Source organism: Muscardinus avellanarius (genome assembly GCF_963383645.1).
Source record: "Muscardinus avellanarius genome assembly, chromosome: 16".
Classification (NCBI taxonomy): Eukaryota; Metazoa; Chordata; class Mammalia; order Rodentia; family Gliridae; genus Muscardinus; species Muscardinus avellanarius.
This window is the reverse complement of record NC_137802.1, coordinates 73,110,274-73,130,910: the sequence shown is the minus strand read 5'-3', so window position 1 is coordinate 73,130,910 and position 20,637 is coordinate 73,110,274. Positions and strand designations below refer to the sequence as shown.

At 59.5% G+C, this 20,637-nt stretch overlaps 1 protein-coding gene across 2 annotated transcripts in view; it reads right to left on the bottom strand.

The window, feature by feature from the left end:
* Positions 1-934: 934 nt before the first annotated feature.
* The window catches only part of RPTOR (regulatory associated protein of MTOR complex 1), a gene marked incomplete at both ends in the record, with an annotated part of 318,581 nt that continues 298,878 nt past the window's right edge, over positions 935-20,637 (bottom strand). For both annotated transcript variants that reach the window (XM_080714263.1, XM_080714264.1), the window contains 10 exons: positions 935-1,003; positions 1,525-1,654; positions 2,110-2,226; positions 2,957-3,043; positions 5,419-5,546; positions 7,054-7,160; positions 10,031-10,135; positions 11,238-11,362; positions 11,765-11,879; positions 14,969-15,074. In XM_080714263.1, coding sequence (XP_080570389.1) covers positions 935-1,003; positions 1,525-1,654; positions 2,110-2,226; positions 2,957-3,043; positions 5,419-5,546; positions 7,054-7,160; positions 10,031-10,135; positions 11,238-11,362; positions 11,765-11,879; positions 14,969-15,074 — 1,089 coding nt within the window. The remainder of the gene's footprint in view (positions 1,004-1,524; positions 1,655-2,109; positions 2,227-2,956; positions 3,044-5,418; positions 5,547-7,053; positions 7,161-10,030; positions 10,136-11,237; positions 11,363-11,764; positions 11,880-14,968; positions 15,075-20,637) is intronic.

The window sequence follows — 20,637 nt, the reverse complement described above, 5'->3', positions numbered from 1 at the left end:
GCACTGTCCACACGCCCAGGCTCAGGCGCGCACGCAGAGACACGGTGGGAGCCACCCAGGAGTCCTTCTGCGCCACAGATGAGACAGGAGCCTCGGTCACGCCAGTGGGTGGGGCGAAGGGCTGGCGCTACCCATAAACTCTGCATCTGTGCACATGGAAACGGGCGGCCATGCACACCGCTCAGGCTTGGCCAGTGTGCGGGCCCAGGCCAGGAGGCGGGGTCCTGGGCCACTGCCACTGCCCTGCGGGCATGGCAGCACCCAAGACAAGCCTGCAGGCGTGAGGCGGCGGCCAAGTCGTCAAGGATCCGCCCCTCAAGTCCAGGGCCTTCTTCCATGATCGGCCTCCTGTGGGAAGGGCCCACGTGTAGCACACGGTGTAGGGCCCTGGCTGGGCAGGGGGCTGTGTGGCAGCCCCTCCCTCACACACCACAACACGCCCAGCAGCAAGGGGGTACAGGAGGGCCAGCAGGGCGTCCCCCCACCCCCCAGGCTCCAATGTCTCCAGGGTCCCCGCGGCTCACATCCTGGGACGCGGGGCTGGGCCAGGAGGACGGGGCAGCCGCTCAAGGCCAGTGGGGACCCAGCGCGGCCTCCCTGCCAGGACTGTCTTTTCTGTAGCTAATGCTCTGATCGAATGGAGAATGAAATGAGTCTGCCCGTAAGAAGTGTTGGGCAGACGAGGACGGGAGGGGCTGAGGCGCCATCGGCCTCGTGAGGTTTGGTGCCCAGGCGCTGGTTCTTGGTGAGAGGTGATGTCAGACCAAAGCCCTCCCCTCCCTGGACTTCCTAGATATTACAGCGAAGACAGAAGGATGAAAGCGCGGCCCCTCCTCAGTCGGCGGTGACTAAGTCAGGAGCCGGCGTGTGGCAGGCGCTCCACCTGGAGCGGCAGCGGGCATGGCGGCCGAGGCCTGGCGGGGCCTGGGAGCCGCTATCTGACCCGCTTCTCCACCGAGTACACAGAGATGTAGTAGTCGTTGCTTCCCACGGCCAGATGAGGCTGCAGAGGGGGACAAGAGGAGGCGTGAGCTGGAAGCTGGGGTGGGGAGCGCAGGGCGGGGGTACCCCTGCACTGGAGACAGGCAGAGGAAGGACGGCCATCAGCTGCCAGAGCTAGCAGGAGCTGCATCCTTGGCCGCCATTACAGGCCGTCTGTGTCCTACCCACAGTGCCCTGCGGCTGCTTCTCAGGACTGCCCCACGGGGCCGGTTCTGAGAATCAAATACTGCGCGATTCGGCAGAGCCACACGCAGGCTCCGCGGAGTCCCACGCTGCAAGGCAGGCTGGCAGAATCTTAATTTAAACACAACAGCCTACAGAACTATGAACTAAGGACAGGCGTGGGGTCCCGGGAGGGGCCGCCACGGCCAAGGACACCGCTTCTCTCACGCCACCAGACTGCGGTGGGGCTTCCGGAGTGTGGCTGGAGACCCCAGGCCCGGGGCAGACCCCGCGCCCTCAGGCGGCGGTGTCCCCCCTGCTGCAGTACCCCCCGCCCAAGCCCTACGCAGAGCCACAGACCCAGTGCGGGTGGAAGGCCAGGCAGCTGATGGCGCCGACGCGCTGCCCCATGAACCCGTCGTAGTACTTGATGTTGTTGATGAGCTCGCCGCTCCCGCTGTAGACGGCGGTGAACTGGTTCACGGAGCCGCTGCAGGCGAGAGGGGGGCTCAGGACACGGCGCGCCTCCTTCTGGGCTGGAGGGGGGGCTCAGGACACGGCGCCCGCCTCCTTCTGGGCTGGAGGGGGGGCTCAGGACATGGCGCCCGCCTCCTTCTGGGCTGGAGGGGGGGCTCAGGACACGGTGACCGCCTCCTTCTGGGCCAGGAGGGGGGCCCAGAGGCGCGGGGCGGGCGGCCAGCTGTGCAGGGGCAGGGAATGGCAACTTGGTGCCTTCGGGTGAGGACTTGGGGCTCCACCCCCCAAGGTGCTTTGAGGGGCCCGGGAGCTTGTTCTGGGAGGATGGATGTAGCAGGAAAGAGGCTTTTGTTTTCTATTACCATAGCACAAATTAATCCTCTGACCTGTTATTCGAAAGGCAGTGGGTGGCTGAGAACCAAAGTGCCATCCACCGGGGCCCAGGAGAGGCTGCGGGCGGGCACCTACCAGGCGATCAGGTTTGCCTGGGGGTGGATGTCCAAGGACGTCAGCCCCTTCACAATCTGCAGCACGTTCACGGACTCGGGCATCCGGGGATCAAAGAAGCGCACGTCTCCGTTGACACTGTGGAGAGGGCCAATGATGCCGCGGGCCAGGCCCAGGACGCACGCCCCAGAGCCCCGGAAGGACCTGGCCGAGGGGATGGTGGCCCCAGATGGGTGGACTTTGCTGTCTGCCTGAACACACTCCAGCAGCCCGGGGCAGAGCATGGTGCGTGGGGCCTGGGGCAGCTGCTGAGCCCGGGGTAAGGCAGGACGCCCACCCGGGTCTGGAGAAGGCTGAGCAGAGGTGTGGGAGGAGGGAGCCATTGTCTGGCTTCTAATCACAGAGATGAGGCTTCGGGAAGGTGTCTGTCGCGCCCACCCGAGGCCGGGTCTTTCCCAGGCTGGGGAGTCCGCCTTCCATCCTGGGCAGGCGTTCATCCCAAGAGCTATGTTTTGTTTTTATATCACAAACAAGGGGAAAACAGCGTCCCTCTGAAGAAATGGAGGCTTTGCGACAGTAAATTACATTTTGCTGTCCCTTTAATGGGCAAATAAATATTCGCTGCTCTCAGCACAGTATTTACCGAGCAGCTGAAGTGGATTTATGCGCAGCCTGTGGCTCGCCAGCCCTGCTTGGCATGGTGCCCATGGCCGCACGTGGCCTGCAGCCCGTGTGGGAACACGGCCAACCTGGGGCTCCGGGGCCAGCAGGTCTGCGCTGCCCTCTGGCTCTGCACCCTGACCTTGCTGAGATGCCAGCACCCAGTGCTGAAGTACCAAGGGGAAAGAGAGCAGGAGTCTGGGCTCACCTCACGCTCACGATGCGGCCCTCGGGGTGCTTCTGCAGGTGGGCCTTCACCACCCAGGCCGTGTGCTCCCGATAGGTCATGACGCGGCTGCAGGAGGGCGGGAGGCTGGCATCAGGCTGGGCAGGGTGGCCACGTGCGCACGACACCGCTGCGGTTTCCCGAGGGCTCGGCAGTGGCGGGTCTGAGGGCCGTGCAGCCTGGCTTTGGGTCTGGGAGTGCACGGCGGCCTCGCACGGCCCCCAGGCCTGCCCTGCCCACACTGGCTCCTTCCCTGGTGGCACCTGCTGTTTTGTTTTGTGGTATTGGAAACTTAATCCCGGGGAAGTCCTACCTCCAAGCTACACCCCAGCCCTCTCTTAGTCTTTATTTTGAAATGGTCTTGCTAAGTTGCTGAGGGTGGTCTCGGACCTGAGCGCATCCTGTCTAGGCCTCCCAAGCGCTGGGGTCCCTGGCACTGGCCGTGCTGCGCTGGGAGGATGGCTTGTGCCTTGCTGGAGCTGAGCGTGCGGGTCGCCCCTGTTTCTCCCAGGCGCTCTGTGCCTCCCATCTCCAGCCCTCAAGGCCCTACAGCTGCATGACGGAGGGATGCCGGGCGCTCTGCAGGTCCCTGACCAGGAGCCCATTGAGGAGTTGCTGGTGGTGTGCGCGGGGCTCAGGGCCCTGCGGGGCCTGCAGGAGCTCTCGGCTGCTCACACGCCACCTGTGGGGAAGCCCACAGGGAGCGGCTGGCCCAGGCCTCAGGGGCACCCGGGGCTCCACGCATGCCAGGTGGACGTTACTGGTTCATGGCCCAGCACCTGGGACAGGAGGGGCTCAGAGGTCATTCTTCCCTGGGGGGCCACTGCCCAGGTGCAGGGAGGAAAGCAGTATATAAACCCCAGAGGCTGCTGTGCCTGGGTAGGGCAGCGCGGGCTCCAACAGCTAGGGTGATGGGCGGAGGGCATAGGTCTGACAGGTGGTGACGCAGGGTTAGGAGAGGAAAGGTCACTGCTGTGGAGGTGCAGGGAAGGCCGGGAGGAGGAGCTGGGGTTGGACTGTGGGGGCGCCATGTCAGACCCTGGCTTCACGTCCCCAGCCTCAGCGCACACTCCCAGCTTTGGGGTCTAGGGCCAGGTCTTGTGGTGAGGAGGGCCCACTGGTGTTCCTTTTCTTTTTTCGTTTTTTATTTTTTTTGGTACTGGGGTTCCTGGAAACCCTTCCACCTCTGGGCTACACTCCCAGACCTATTTTATTTTTTATTTGGAAACAGGGTCTCTTAAGCCAGAGAGGCTGGCTTCGAACCTGTGCAATTCTCCTGTCTCCGCCTCCCAAGCGCGGGGATTACAAGAGTGCGCCACTGTGCCCGGCATGGTGTTCCTTTTCTTATAGGCTGAGTGGGCAGGCACTCTGGGAGCCATCCCAGAAGGCAGGACATGGATGTAGACACTACTGGACACCCTTGGCAGTGAGGAAGGGCAAGGGTACTTGGCCAGGGGAGTGGGAGGTGAGGACAGGTCCTGCCATGGCCCAGCCACCAGGCATGGGTGGGAACAAAGGTCCCTTTTTCTGGGTGGGGACACAGGCCACGCTGGCCACTGGGGGACCCTGCCTGGCCTTCAGGGTCACTCTGGATCCTTTGGCCCTTTGTGGGTCAGTTCAAGTATGCTGCTGGCCCATGTGGCTACTTTTGGAGGAGAGGGGGAAGGTTTTTAAATAAGTTTGATTCAGAGAAGGTGGAGAAGCCGTACAATCCACCTTTGAAAGTGTAAGATCCAGTTGGCTTCACTGTCCAGAGCTGTACCCCCGTCGCCACGTTCTGAGTCTAGAACATTCCTGTCACCGAGAGAAGCCCTGTCCTGACTGTAGTGGCACTCATGACGGATAATCCCAGAGTTGTGGTGCCACCACCTGGCAGGGAGCCAGACAAAGGGACCCAGGCCCGAGGCTGCCGGGCTGCAGCGCCCTCACCAGCACCTGGGCCCAGACTCCCCTCCCTCCTCGGAGCAGGAGCCCCCGCTGCCTAAGTCGATTCCCAGCTCGAGCCTGACCCATGAGGCTCCTTCAGGGGCCAGTGGCCACTGCTACATGGCTGCTCAGCCTGCCCGGGCCTGCTTATGAGGAAGTAATGGGCATTTAACATGCTGTTCCAGGAGCAGGACCTGGCGCTGCCCAGACTTGGGAACCTCCTGTTGATGGGATCTGGGTGTTCAGGGACACCGCAGCGCTCCACTGGGCATGTGCGCTCCTAGCCTGCCATCCTGGGTGTTCAGGGATATACTGTGGCTGAGATGGAATGGAGATACACCAGCCTCCCTGGCTCCATGGCCATGGGAACTGCCCGCGTGGAGTGCGCCCGCCCGGAGGCCCCACCGTGTGCTCCTGGGGAGCTTTGCGTCGGGCTGACCATCTGGGCCACGGCTGGCAGCGAGGTGACTGCAGCCGTCTGTGGAGCCAAGCGGCACCGGCGAGGGAGGGCGACTTACCACTCACTGAGCGCCATCCGCCTATCATAGACCCGGATGGAGCCGTCGCCCAGGCCGGCCACGATGAGTGAGCGGTGCGAGTCGCAGGACAGGCTCGTCACGCAGCTGTCGGCGCCCGTGGGGATGTCCTAGGCCAAACAGAGTGGTCGGGACTGGCACCAGGTGCCTGCTGAGCCTGCCGGGATACCTGCCCCTCACTGGCCACGGGGCTGTCGCCTCTGCCTGCACGAGGCCACAAGAGCCCAAGGAGTCTGGGCCGAAGGGAAGGGCAGGGCTCAGAGTAGCTGCAGGCTGCCGGAGCAGCTGCACATCTGCCCTGCGCCTGTGCCCCTGGCCAGGCCAGGCAGAGCCGGGCACAGCCTGCAGGCACCTCTGGGGACGCCCGGCTCTCTGTGCCAATTAAAGTTTCCAACAACATCTCCCTCTTTCCTGAATATAAAGATGAAGCCTCTTGGCTCCCCCCAGAGCTCCTAATTGGCTAAGGGAAGAGCGAGGCGCGGCTCCTCGCCTCCCCTCGGCGGCCATAAATGCTGCAGAAGGGCAGGAAGCGTGATGGATGCCTGGCAGGAGTGGGCAGGAGACGACAAATGGGCCCCGGGAGGGAATGGGCTTTGCCGATCTTGCTGGTGATGCTGGAGAGGAGATCCATGCATGCAAAGGGCCGGCCTTTGAAAGAGCCCCGTTCTGTGTGTCCGCGCCCGAAGGAGGTGCCTCACCACACCCCTGCAAAAAGGGCTGCTTGGAGGACAGGGGCGAGCGCAGGCCAGGCCAGGCCAGAGCCGCCACAGAGGGCCTCCATGCTGAGCCCCGGAGGGCAGGAACCCGCCCAGCCCCACGGCCAGGTGGGTGCTGGGCCTCCCCAGGAGGAATTAAAGCACGTGGTGTCATCACAGAGGGGGACGCCTCACAAATCAGCCCCCTCCCTTCTCGGTTCTTCCTGCCACCAGCAGCCTGTGCTCAGCACTGGCAGGCCAGGACAGGAGTAGTGGGGACGCACCCTGGAGGAAGGGTGCCCTGGACTAAGGCCCTCGGGGCAGGCTCCAGGTGTCTGCGCTCATGCCTCTGCTCCAGGTGGTCCCAGGAGCCCCGCCTCCCTTGGTGTCAGGCAAAGCCAGTGTGGCCCGTCCCTTTATTAAAACTGAAAATAAAAGGTGCTTCAGGGGTGGGGTATAGCTCAGCGACAGAGTGCGTGCTCTGCCCGTGTGAGGCCCTGGGTTCAATTCCCAACACACACAAAAGATGCTTTAAGAAGCACCGTCAAATAATTAATCATTCTAATTGAAAATATTTCACCCTACTGATTTCTGATACTCCCTAATTTGCACAGATAAAACAATATTTGGAAATAATTAGAATTAGCATAGGCTTAATCATGTTGCGGCGCAGGGTCAAGGGCCGGGACTAATGTGCATCCAGAGGCAATTAGCTTCGGAAGGCTGCAGAGCTGGGTCTGCTCCCAGCAGCAAGGCACCTCCATGGCCACCCACCTCCCTGGACAGCGAGAGGCGGCTGCACGCGGCGCCTGCTCTGGAGACCACAGGTCGTGGCGTTTGTCATGAGGTGGGGTCTGTTCTGTGGAGGGTGGTGGAGAGCCAGGGAGATGGGCAACAAACAGGGTGGCAGGCCCATGGTTACCTGCACCTTCGTCTCGCGGTCCGTGTCCCAGATCCGGACGATACGCACGTCCCCTGAGCTCATGAGGAGGCCGGTTTCTTGCTCCCAGTCCACCACCATCCCAGCTCCTGGGGTACATGGTGGGATACGGCGTCAGCCTGTGGGCAGTGGGTGGCTAGGGCTGCCTGGGCAGCCACTCTGACAGCTGCTCCAGGGAGCACCTGAGCCATCAGGCGCGTTGCCGTGGAAGTTTGGACTAGGACTAGGATCCCGGTGTACCCCGAGTCCGGGCCAGTGCAACACTTCCAAGCCTTCCCCAGAACCCTGCTACACACGAGACATCTGCCAGAGGAAACAGCATGATTTTAGGTCGCTGGTCCAAGACACGTCTCCCAGAATGCTCTGAGGCTCACTGGTGGGTCTGGGGACCTTAGAATTGTCATCAGCTCACAAGGACGAGTCCTTCCCCTGGCCACATCAAAGGTGCAGGACCCCAATTCTCAGAGCCAGCAGCCCCAGGCCAGCTGCACTGCCAGCACTGTGGGGGGCGGGAGCACCTACCAAGGTTGGGATGATGGCCGAGAGGCAGAATGAAACCTGGGCCACCAGCTGAGCTGGGTGGCACACCTGTGGTCCCAGCTGCTCAGCGTGCTGAGGCAGGTGGTCACTGGAGTCCAGGAGCACAGGGCCAGCCTGGGAAACAGCAAGGCCAGCTGTCCAGGCTAGCCCCAGATGTGAGGTCCCAGCCTCCGGACGCCTGGGATCGCAGGTGTGCGCCACCTCGCCGGGCCCTTTCGCAGGTGCGTATGTGCACGAGCAGTACAGTGGGCCTTCCGCACGGCAGGGAAGTTCAGCTGCAATACGGAATCTATTTTCTAGCAACTTGATCTTTTCTTTCATGATCTGAGTTCTGTTGTGGCGGTGGCACTAGGATAGAACCCAGGGGCATTCTACCTTCGACTTATTCTCCCATCTCTCTCTCTTTTTTAAAATTTATTTGAAACAGGGTCTCACGAGGTTGCTATGGCTGGTCTTGAACCTGTGATCCCCCTGCCTCAGCCTTCCAAGTACTGGCATGTGCCCGGCTTGATCTGGGGATTTACTGACCCTACATCCTCTCACAGGCTGGGCCTCCCAGCTGTCCTGCCTTCTCCAACCCAACTGGGCAGCCCTGTGAGGTCTGTCCCACCCGGGCCGCCAGTCTCGAGTTTCCCACCGCGCCCTCTGTGGCAAGGCCCGAGCACACAAAGAATGGCTGGGCGTCCACGGGTGCTGCCTCTGCTCCAGCCTCTGGCCACACATTGCTCTTGCTTCTTGGAGGGAGGCCACGTGGCATGGGGGAGCGGGTGGGGCTTGACGGCACCTTGTGGGAGGCCATGGCCCCAGGCCTGGTTGCACCCTGACTGGCTCCGTTGGGTGGAGCACGCCAGAAATTCCGCAGCTCGGCGCTGAGCCTGCCTACCTGTCTGTGAAGCCTCTTGGTGGAGCGAAAGGCGGTGGGGTCAGGCAGGAGGCGGGATGTGTTGCCACCACGCGTAACTTATAGAGCAGAAGCTGTGGGGCTTGGCCCACACCAGTTCACACTGGCCTCCCTCCCTGGCTCCTCCCTGGGCCTATACCAGAGGGCTGTGGGCTCCGACAGGCCGAAGCACGCCCTTTCCTGCGGGCAGGCAGGCAGCTGTTGCTCAGGATCCTGGCAATGCTGAGGCCTCTCTGGGCCTGGGCTGACAGCAGATGGTGGTGGCTTAGCTGAGGTCTCTGATGAGACCCTGGCAGGCCCGAGATGGGCTCCGCTGGCCGGCCAGGCGTGGGAACTCCCGGTTCTGCCTGGTCCTTGCTCAGGCCACCAACTGAGTGGTGTTGCCAGTGTGGTCAGGTGCTGATGAGACCCCTTAGCCGGCAGGTGGATGGTGGCTCTGGTGCCTCCTCCTATGCAGCTGCAATCCCCCAGCCAGGTCCCGCCCACAAATTCATCTAACCCCATCACCTTCCAAAGGCCCACCTCCAAGTGACATTTAAATTGCAGGGGTGGGGGGGGTTCAACATATAAACTTGGGGAAATGGTCAGCCCCCAGTGGCCCTCTCTGTGAAGACAAGGGCTTTCTGGGTCTGCTCAGCTAAATGACCCGGTGCAGGGCACACGCAGGCTTCAGCTCCTCCGCTGAGGGCATGAAGGCCAGGCAGACCCAGAGGCACAGTGGGCTGGCCGGGGACCAGGACCCCAGGCAGGCAGGACTCAGGCCTGTCACAAGAGGCCCAGCCGCAGAAGGTGTTTCCGGGGCCAGGGGCCATGGTGTCCACAGCGCCCTCTGTGTAGGCTGCGTGCCGCTTGGCCCCAGAGCAGCCTTGTGAATAGGTTAGGTCAAAACAAAACTCAAAAAAATGGGGCAAAGTCTGGGACCTTCCAGGCTGAGCTGCCTCTGACCTTGGTGAGAGCCCGCCTGTCTCTGAGGACCTGCTGACTTGGGGACTGCTCTGGGGTGACTCAGATCAGCATAAAGCGGTATGCGAAAGGCAGTACCCTTCCTGGTCTCCACTACCCAGGGGCGCGGGGCCTGCAGTGGGCTCCGAGGCCCTCCGCCAGCCTGTGCCATCCCTAACTCTATGCTGGACCGACGTCCTTGGCAGGCCTTTCGGGCCAGGCTCCCTTGTGGAGCCTGAGAGGGAGGCTGCAGCGGCATCCTGCTCCAGGACGCTTAGCCAGGGTGGTTTTCTGTCCCTGACTAGTGTGAGGGTGACTGGACTCTCCCTGGAGGCAGTAAGAGGCCACAGCGCGCTGGCTCTGTCGGAGGAGGAGGGGCGTCCTGGAGGCCAGCGCCACAGCTTCCTTTCTGTCAATGTCTGGGCGGGCGCCCGGTGGCGCACATCCTCGGCTCCCTTTCGCCCAGTGTGCGCAGGCACTCACCAGCCACACCGTCCCAGCAGCAGGCGATACGGTGTGAGGTGCACAGGAAGGCAGACACGAGAAGGCACTGCTTGCAGGAGCCCAGGGACCCACCTCGCGTCGTCGGCAGCATGTCCGAGAGCCCCTGCCACGCCGTCACCATCTCCGGGTTCTTCTCCAAATCTGCAAAATTCTTCCACACCCTGATGGCGCCGTCATCTGGGGAGGAGAGGGAGACATGTGACGGAAGCCCCACCCAGGCGGCCAAGGCGAAGCGGGCGTCCTCTGTGGCTCTGACCATCCGCCTCCCACCAGGGAGCACGGGCCGGGAAGGCGGGGGAGCGAGCCTGAGCCCTGCCACCTCCTCTGGCAGCCACGGCTGGTGCCAGGCTTCTCTGCCCAGCTGCCGGCCAAGAGCCAGGCGTCGAAGGTGCCTTGGGTCGCCGACTGTGAGAGCGAGCGCCGCAGAGTGAGGCTGCGTGAAGCACCTCAGGCCCCGCCCGGCCTTCCCCGCACAGGAGGGGCCGCAGGAGGGCTGGTGCGGGCACACCCCACCCTGCCGGTCCTGCCGCCTGTGCCCAGAGGGTCGCCCGCGAGGCTAACAGGACAGAGGCTGATGGGACATTTTCTGATCAAGAAAGGGCCAGAGACCCAAGGTGAGACAACACAGTTCCAGAGTCCTGCCCAGCACTATCCTCTATGCGCCTGCTTTGTGGACTAAGCCTTCCACTCATATACACCCACTTTTTTTTTTTTTTTTTTTTTTGGTAACTGGAAATTGAACTAGGGGCATTCTACCTCTGAGCTACACCCAGCCCTATTTTTTATTTTTGAATCAGGGTCTTGCTAGGTTGATGAGAGCCTCACTACTTGCTGAGACTGTCTTTGAACCTATGATCCTCCTGTCTCAGCCTCCCAAATACTGGGATTATAGGCATGTGCCACCACACCAGGCTTAACCCTTTCTACATTGTGTGTGTGGTACTGGGGGTAGAACCCAGGGGCTTTCTACCTCTGGGCTATACTCCCAGACCTATTTTTATATTTTATTTGGAAATAGGGTCTAAGTCGCTGAGAGCCTCACTAAACAGCTGAGGCTGGCTGTGATCCTCCTGCCTCAGCCTCCCAAGCACAGGGATTACAAGTGTGCCACCACGCCTGGCTTAACCTTTCCTACTTTTGAAGGACAGCGGTCCTCATCATGAGGGGTGCACCCTGGAGGAAGAAACACTGAACAAACGTGCCTTGCGAGCCTAGGGACCCCATGCCCGCCCCACTGCCCGCTCCGCCCGAGGTCCCTGAGGCCAGCAGGCCCACTCACCTGTGGCCGTCAGCAGGAGGGAGCAGTCCTGGCCGTTCAGGTACTCCATGGCGGTGACCCTGGTGTACCGAGGGTTCCCATTGTGGAAATAATCCAGCTTCTCCCCTTTCTCCCAGTCCCAGAAACTTGAGGGAACAAGAAAAGAGCAAGACTTGTCACTAGGGAAGCCACGAGGAGCCGCAGCACGCCATGGCCGCTGTTGACGGCAGAAGGGGCTGCACGCACGTGGGAGACGCAGCCCCGTGGGCTGCTGGGTGGAGGACACAGGCAGCCCCTGCGGGTCCTCGAAGGATCAGTCCCTTTTCCCAGCACAGACACAAAAGAATCACAGACTGAACAAACACGTGCCCCTGAGACCTTCTGTCTGAACTCTGATGGCCGCCAGCCCGGGGCTGGAGCGAGGCTTGGGGGAGGGCGGCCCGGGCGGCGGAGAGCGGGGCCTCCTGTCTACTTTGTGAGGGAGGCACAGGGACGCGGGCTTTGGGTGACCTCCGCCAGCAAAGCGAGGTCCCAGGAGCGGGGCCCACCAGATGCTGTCCTTGTCGGCCACGGCTATGCACGGCGTGAAGGGGTGAAACTTGACCACCGAGGGCACCCCGGGGTTCCTGTTCAGGAATATCTGGTCGTCTAGTTTGGTGATGCCTGCCAAAAGAAACACATGAGATGAGCCAGGGATAGGGCGCACGCCTGCAATCCCAGTACATGGGGAGCCGAGACAGGAGGATCGCGGGTTTGAGGATAGCAGGCTGTAACTGAGACTGTTTCAAAATAAAGAAAAAAATAGGGCTGGGGTGTAGCTGAGAGGTGGAACCCTTCTGGGTTCAATTCCTAGTACCATAATATATAAGAAAAAAAAATAAAAGAGTAAGCACCTGGGAGAGCGAGTGGTGGGCTCTGTCTGCGGCAACACTGGCAGTGCGCTTTGGGAAGGTTGGTGTCAGGCCCTGTGCTTGGGACCAGGAGCACGGAGGAAACAGAGGGGAAATAGGGGCCCAAGAGGGGGCAGAAGGCATGGGGACGAGGGGTGACAGCAGTGTGGTGAGTCCTTGGCGGGCCGGGCAGGGCCTGCGCAGCCCCCTGCCAGTGCAGAAGTGCCCACCCAGCAAGGAGTCTGCCCGCCATCATGGCTTCGCAAGGGCTTACTGAGAAAGGACCAGCAAGAGAGGCTACAGATTCAGGGTCGCAATGGCTTGCGATGCGTTTGTGGTGATAACACAGTTACGCGGGCCAGCAGTGGGTTCGTGGACACACACACAGGGCTCCTCTGTGGGGCATGGGGAGGAAGACAGTACTGCACAGCCCTGGGCACCCGGGAGGGGGTCACCAAGGACCCTGACAGTAGGCACGACTCCTGGGTGGACAGAAGAGGCCCTGCCATCCACGCCGAGGCATGGCCTGGGCCCCTTTGGTTGGCCTGCGGGAAGGGGTGAGCTCAGTGCTGGGCAGGAGGCTGGCCTGTGTGGGGGCCATGCTGGCGCTGGCTGCGGGCTCTGCGTGGTGGCCTCTGTCCTTGCCTGTGCCCGCACTGGTCGGGCGGCACAGGGACTGCAGGGGAGGCGTGGCGGCCTCAGAACGGTTGGCACCTCAGCTGCTCCACCAACATGTCCCACCCTCCAGCTGCTATTTCTTAGACAGCACGCACCAGGACACCCAGACAATATGACAGGCGGCTCTGCTCAGAGGCACGCGGGCGGCGTGGACGCCCCTCACTCTCATCACGGGCTTTCATGAGGGAGTCAAATGCTGGGCCTGGTGTGAAAGGAGAGGGTGACAGCCAAGGCCACACGTCTCTGGGGAAGCTGCAGGTGGCCAGGGGCACGAGGAGAGCCACCGCGAGCCTCGAGAACATCCCGCTCGCCTCTGGCCCGGCCCGCGCCCTCCCATTAGTGGTGTTCACCCGCAGGCATTCTTCCCCTCACTGTCCACGTCTTTCCAGTACAAACAAAGGTCCACCCAAACCCCGGTCCTGGGCACCGCAGTACCCGGAGGCAAGCCCACTCACAGAGGTGCTTCTCAGCCCCACGTCGGCCTGCTCTACGAGCCCACTAGCTCCGCTTTTATAGGTTTTCGACAAATACCTCTTTTTTTTTCCATATCTCTAACTCTGGTGTATAAAGACATTTTTATTTTTATGTCTAGAATTATTTTGTGAATGCCTGGCTGAATTCTGACCAGAAATGGCAACCACAGTGCCACCTTTGCAGCTGGGCCCAGTGGCCCTCAATGTTTGTGCGGGCAGCACCCAACCTCCAAACCGGCTTCTGGTGTGCGCTGGCCTCCCCAGCAGACCTCAGGTCCTAGGAAGCTGCCCCTCCAGGGCAATGGGCCTGGTCTGCTGGCTGTGAACAGGCCGCTGGGGCCTCCACCCGAGCAGAGCTCCCCGGCTGCATGAACACGGAATCCCAAGAGGCCGAGTGTCTTAAACCCAGCCTGTAGCCAGTGCCCACAGGGAGGTGTATCAGTTCTCAGCGGACCAGCGGCTGCTCAGCCAGCTTGACAGGCACCAAGGAGCATCAGAGGGAGAGCGGGCCTGAAGAGGCTCATAGGAAGGTGTTACTGAGAAGCTGGGCCATCGCTGACATGGCGCTCAGGGGGCAAGATACCACCCTGCCATCTGCAGGCAGGGCCCGGCCTGCAGAGACCGCTCTCTGCAGAGAGGCAGAGTCTATCTTGTACCCCATCTTATCTTCCAAATTTCACTGGACAGGGGCTGACTGAATCTTGTGGTCATCACAGGGGTCAGCAGAGCAGGGCAGAGCCCTGTAGATGGACACACTGGTACTGGGCAGCCATGGCCCTGCCAACCAGGCGGCTCTGAGGAAGCACACTTGGCTGCGAGGTGGGAGGCATGGCTCCTGTATCCCGCTGCCCTGGGCACCTGCTCCCTGCCCCATGCATGGGGCACCAGCAGCCCGCAGCATGCACGCCTGCTGTCCTGGCACGCTCCGCCTCCCCTATCCCGTGGGTCTGGAAGAAAACAAGGTGGTGTGCCAAGGGGGGCCAGGGTGTCTGTGGGCAGACATGGAGAAAGGCCTGATTAAGAGGGGCTGAGCTTGGCGGACAGAGCTGGGCCACTCGGGACACGGGGAGGCCAGGTGAAGGGCCCGGGGCCTGTGTGGGATTTCTTTTGTGTGTGTGTGGGTCTGGGGATGGAACCCAGGGACATTCTACCTCTGAGCGACACCCCCAGCTCTATTTTTATTCTTTTTTTTTTTTTTTTTTGGTGGTACTGGGGTTCCTGGATGCCCTTCTACCTCGGGGCTACACTCCCAGACCTATTTTATACTTTTTTTTATTTGGAAACAGGGTCTCTTAGGCCAGCGAGGCTGGCTCCGAACCAGCGTGATCCTCCTGTCTCTGCCTCCCAAGCGCGGGGATTACAAGCGTGCGCCACCACGCCCGGCATTTTTATTCTTATTTTTAAAACAGGGTCTCACTGAGTTGCAAAGGACCTTACTAAGTACCTGAGGCTGTCTGCAAACTGCGATCCTCCTGTCTCAGCCTCCCAAATGCTGGGATTCCAAGCGTGCGCCACCACGCCTGGCTCCCATGTCGGTTTTCTGCCCCCAGGGAGGGACACCGGCCAGGTTATCAAGACACAGGCCCCCAGGGCCTGGGAATGGCCTGTGCTTCCCTCTGTGTGAGAGGGGTGTCCTCTGAGGCCCAGCAGGCCCGCGGACAGCCCCAGGGCAGGACGGCTGAGGGGAAGCCGCGTTGCAGGGTGCCCTTACCCTTCTGGATGAGCTGCTGCGCCTGCTTCCTGACGCGAGCGTTCCGCAGGAACCGCCACTCCCGCTCCTTGCGGATCTGGCTCTCCAGGTCGTGCTCCTCAGGGATCTTTAGTGACAGAAAGCATCCAGGGACACTCGGCACCCCAACATGTTACCTTAAACATCTAGGGATGCTCTGCACCCCAACATGTTACCTTAAACATCCAGGGACACTCTGCACCCCAACATGTTACCTTAAACATCCAGGGACACTCTGCACCCCAACATGTTATCTTAAACATCCAGGGACACTCGGCACCCCAACATGTTACCTTAAACATCTAGGGATGCTCTGCACCCCAACATATTACCTTAAACATCCAGGGACACTCTGCACCCCAACATGTTACCTTAAACATCTAGGGATGCTCTGCACCCCAACATGTTACCTTAAACATCCAGGGACACTCTGCACCCCAACATGTTACCTTAAACATCTAGGGATGCTCTGCACCCCAACATGTTACCTTAAACATCCAGGGACACTCTGCACCCCAACATGTTACCTTAAACATCTAGGGATGCTCTGCACCCCAACATGTTACCTTAAACATCCAGGGACACTCTGAACCCCAACATGTTACCTTACACATCTAGCGATGCTCTGCACCCCAACATGTTATCTTAAACATCCAGGGATGCTCTGCACCCCGACATGTTACCTTAAACATCCAGGGACACTCTGCACCCCAACATGTTATCTTAAACATCCAGGGATGCTCTGCACCCCAACATGTTACCTTAAACATCCAGGGACACTCTGCACCCCAACATGTTACCTTAAACATCTAGGGATGCTCTGCACCCCAACATGTTATCTTAAACATCCAGGGATGCTCTGCACCCCGACATGTTACCTTAAACATCCAGGGACACTCCGCACCCCAATATGTTATCTTAAACATCCAGTGACTCTGCACCCCAACATGTTACTTTAAACATCTAGGGATGCTCTGCATCCCAACATGTTACCTTAAACATCCAGGGACACTCTGCACCCCAACATGTTATCTTAAACATCCAGTGACTCTGCGCCCCAACATGTTACTTTAAACATCTAGGGATGCTCTGCACCCCAACATGTTACCTTAAACATCCAGGGACGCTCTGCACCCCAACATGTTACTTTAAACATCCCCCCAACATGTTACTTTAAACATCCAGAGACGCTCTGCACCCCAACATGTTATGTCCCAGGTGAACGGCTCCCTCCTCAGATGCTGAAGGCTGTGTCTCTAGTCCAGCTGGCACCTCACACCGCACAGGCACAGAGCAAAGTCTGTGGCTGACTTGAGCTGCGGACAGCTGTAGTGTCCAGGCTAGCACCTGCAGAGCCTCTGCCCTCACGCCCGGGCCTGAGGCCCTGAGACTGTGGCGTGGGGTGAGGTGGACTGGGGCATGACAGCTGGGACCTGGGAAGTGCCTCCTGATCTCCATGGGCCAGGTGCTGGTCACTCCTCAAGGACAAACGTGAGGACCCCGGGGGCCGCGCTGGCTTTGACAGTTGACCTGGTTTGTGGGATACAGTTAACACACCTGTCCCCGCACACCCAGTGGATAATCGGCTGATCATGGAAGGTTTGCAGGCTCACAGCCAGCTTCAGCAACTTAGTAAGGCTGTTTCAAAATAAAACAGGCTGGGGGTATAGTTGAGAGCTAGAATGTCCTGGTGTTCCTTAGTAGGGTGCACAGGCTAGAGAGTGCCCAGGAGAAAGAAAAACCACTGCCCGGATGGCGGGAGAGCGGCCAGAGGCGAGACCCCCACGCCCGGCGGCTCCGGACCCTGTGCATCCTTCTAGTGCTCTTGTAGGGCCTGCAGTTTGTTTTCTAGCATTTTATTACTACGCTCCTTTTTCTTCTTCTTAAAAATCCCTAAAACAGCCGGGTGTGGTGGTGCACACTTGTAATCCCTGTGGTTAAGAGGCGGAGACAGGAGGATCGCGCAGGTTCAAAGCCAGCCTCGCTGGCTTAAGAGACCCTGTTTCCAAATAAAATATAAAATAGGTCTGGGAGTGTAGCCTGGAGGTAGAAGGGCTTCCAGGAACCCCAGTACCCCCTCACACACACAAACCCCTAAAACATAAACTCAGCAAAAAAGCAACAACAGCTAAAAGACGAACACACAATGCAGGCGCCAGGAGCGAGGTGCCTCCCGCCACAGTCGATGGTGGGCACGGCGAGGGCTGCGCCGTGGCTTCCTGACGACCCAGGGCCCAGCAGGAAAGCAGTGACAAATGGCCAATAATGTAGAGCAATAATGTGGGGAAACACCCAGACACAGACGTGGAGCCTGTGCGGGGAGAGATATTGCACTTCAATGGAACTCGGGTTTCCTGGGAGCAAATTAGAGGAGGTCTAAGAGGCGCTCTGGGCAGGGACAGGGGGCAACGGGACAGAATTCAGGTTGTTGGTCAGCTCTCTGTGGCCCTGCCTGGAGCCCACTGCTCCAGATGTGGGGTGGAGTGGGGAGAGGTCGGAGCCTCAGTGGCAGGGCCGCAACAAGGGACAGCAAGGGCCCGAGGGAGCGGTGGGCACACAGGCGGGGGTCCGAGGCCGTCTGGGACTCGCAGAGCTGCCAACCAGCAGCCCATGGCCTCCAGGCCCAGGCCTCAGCCCCTCTCCAGGCTCTCAGGAGGGGCCTTCTCTGCAGACCTGCTGAGCCTGTGCAGGGGCTGGGACCCTCACAAAGCCCCAAGCCTCTGTCCTAGGGATAGACGGCCGTGACCACAGGGTCACAGGAGGGAGAGGCAGGAGGAGGAGAGTGGGTGCAGGGGGCGGTGGGTTGAGGGTGGACAGCGGAGCCAGGAGATGAGGCTGGGTGCCAGGAGGAGGCAGGAGGGGCAGAGCCGCTGGGGACGCACCCACGGCCCTCAGGAAGAGGGACCAGCATAACTGGCTGGGGACTGTCTCCTTCGCAGTGGCCTCCGTCATGTGCCCTCTGTCCCCCCTCTCTCCACCCACTTCTCTGGGAGCTGAGCAAAAGCTCTTCAGTAAACAAGAGTGCAGACCAGCTCCCCAGCAGAGCTCCTGGGGACCAGGCCAGTGTAATAGCGTTACATGATTAGGATCATGACATGGGCGGATTTCTACTCCTCTCGGCTTCTCCTCAGACAGAAAGCAATTAGAATTCTGCAGCCTCCCACAGAGGTGCGATGGCTGGCCGAGAGCCAGCGGAGAGCATTTCCTTCCCAGTGCTCAGAAACCAGAGGGAAACACAGGCCAGAGACTACCGAAGATGAGGGTCCCCGAAGGCTCCAGACGCAGCAGCTGGGCATTTCGCGTGGAGCAGGGCCTGGTACAGAGGATTTGCCGGGCCGGGGCTGCTCAGATCGTCCGTCCCTGAGTTTCTTTGGTGGTCCTGGGGATTGAACCTATGGCATTCCACCTCCCAGCGACACCCCCGGGTCTTTTAAATTAATTTTTAATTTTGAAGCAGGGTTCTGCTGAGCTGCTGAAGCTGTCCTCAGACCTGTGTTCCTCCTGTCTCAGCCTCCCAGGTACTGGGCTCACGATGTGTGCCACCACGCCTGGCTTGGCTCCTCCGAATATAAAAGGATCTAGCTGTGTGGGATAAAATCCAAAACTGGAACATGACTATCAGGCCTGAAAAGGCCAGAGTAAAGCGGATAGGGAGGAACCCACCTAAAGGTGGCTAACAAGATGCTCCGTACCCCAGATGGAGTGTGCTGTCACACTGAGAGCGGGCATTCTACTGCCCCCCACTGGACACTCAAGACCATTGCTCCTCACCCTTTAACCACCAATGGCCCTCCTGCCCTGCAGAGGAGGCAAGCCTGGAGGCTGTCACAGGGCGGCTGAGCTGCAGGGCCCCTCACCTGGGCCCGCCTCCCTCTGAGGAAACACCCTGGAGTCGCACCATAGGTCAGGCGACTAGGGAGATTACAGGTGTGAAGTCAATTCACACCTAAACGAGAGCGCTTAGGTTGTCTGACTCCATTTTTTCTTAGTGTGACTTCAGGTTCAAGTCACGTTGGTTGAGATATAATCTACGTACTGCAGGTTTCTTCTGCTTTAGGTACAGTTCTGGGTCTTGGCAAAGGCTTACAGCCACGTAACTGCCTCCAGGCCGGAGGGAGAGCATCCCAGGACCCCCAGTGCCCTCTAGTAAAGCCCTCCCTTCCGTCCCAGGCCCGGCACAGTGAGCCATTTTGGGTTTCGGGCCCTGCAGTTCTGCCTGTTCTGGGTGCCATGTACGTGGAGCACACGGCACGTAGTTGGTCCTGTGGCTTCCTCCACTGCTAGCACAATGCCGGCCATTCTCTGGTGATGTATGTATGCAGGAATGCTCATTAGAAAGCTGGTTTGTTTGCTGACTAGAACCTTCCCATATGGCTTTGTCAGCGTGTCCACCTGCTGGCCAGGAGGATGCCTGAGCCGGTCCAGTTTCTGTGAGCATGAATAAAGCCGCCGTAGCAGCCACGTACTGAACACTGCTTTTGCTTTGCTGGGTGGACTCCGAGGAGTGGGGCTGCTGGGTATGTGCTCCTAACCTCAGAGAGCAGGCACATTTCCCCGTGCGTCTGCACGTCCAGAACCCGCACAGCCCAGCACGAGCATTTCAGGGGTGCACAGCCTTCGCCAGCACTGGGTATCAACGGTCTCTGGTTTCACCAGGACAGGTGTGCAGCGTGGCCTCGCCGTGGTCACGCGGCTTCCCCAATGGCTGTCTGTTTGGCATCGGCACCCTGCCACGTGGTTATCTGCCAGCTGTGCCTCTTTCCTGGTCAAATGTCGATGCCGATCCTTTGCCACTGTCCTCTCTCCCCCGGAGTACTGGGGATCGAACCCAAGGGTATTCTACCTCCAACCGTTTTTTATATTTTACTTTGAAACAGGGTCTCTCTTGGTTGCTAAGCTGCTGAGGTTGGTCTCAAACCTACAACTCTCCTGTCTCAACCTCCCAAGTCCTGGGATTACAGGTGTGCGGCACAGTTGCCGGCTCATGGCTCTTCCGCTGGGTTGCTGTTTACCACGGAACTTGGAGAGGTCTTTATGTATACCAAACACGATATTTTTATCAGATATGCTTTACACTTTTCTCTGAGTCTGTGGCAAGTTCTCAATAGTACTTTTCAAAAAGTAGTTTTTAGTTGTAATGAGTCCGATTATGTCACTTTTAAACGTATGTGGCGTGAGCCTTTTGCACCTCATTTAAAGGAGTCTTTCAAAATCCTACGACAGGAAGGTTTTCTATTTTCCTCCCAGAGGTGCCATGGTTTTGGGTTCTGCGGCGAGGGCCACGACTCATGTTGAGACAGTAGTTGCCTTCAGCGTGGGGAGGCTCGGGTCCTTATTTTGGCCTTTGCTACCACTTGTTAAAAACTTCTTTTCTCTGTTGGGCTGACTGTCCTCACACCTTTGCTGGGGATTGACTGGACATATCTGTGAGTCTCTCTCTGGGCTCTCAGTTCGATCCATTGATCTGTGAGTCATCCTCCCCCAAGCCCACAGGGGCCGACTGATACCAAGCCTTGGAGGAGAGGACATGAGTCCTCTAATGTTCTTCTGCTTACAATTCTTTTGGTTATTTTAGTTTCTATGTTTTTCCCAAAAGATCTTGTAGTAAGATGATCAGTTAAAAACCTCCCATTGGGATCTGGATGGGAGCC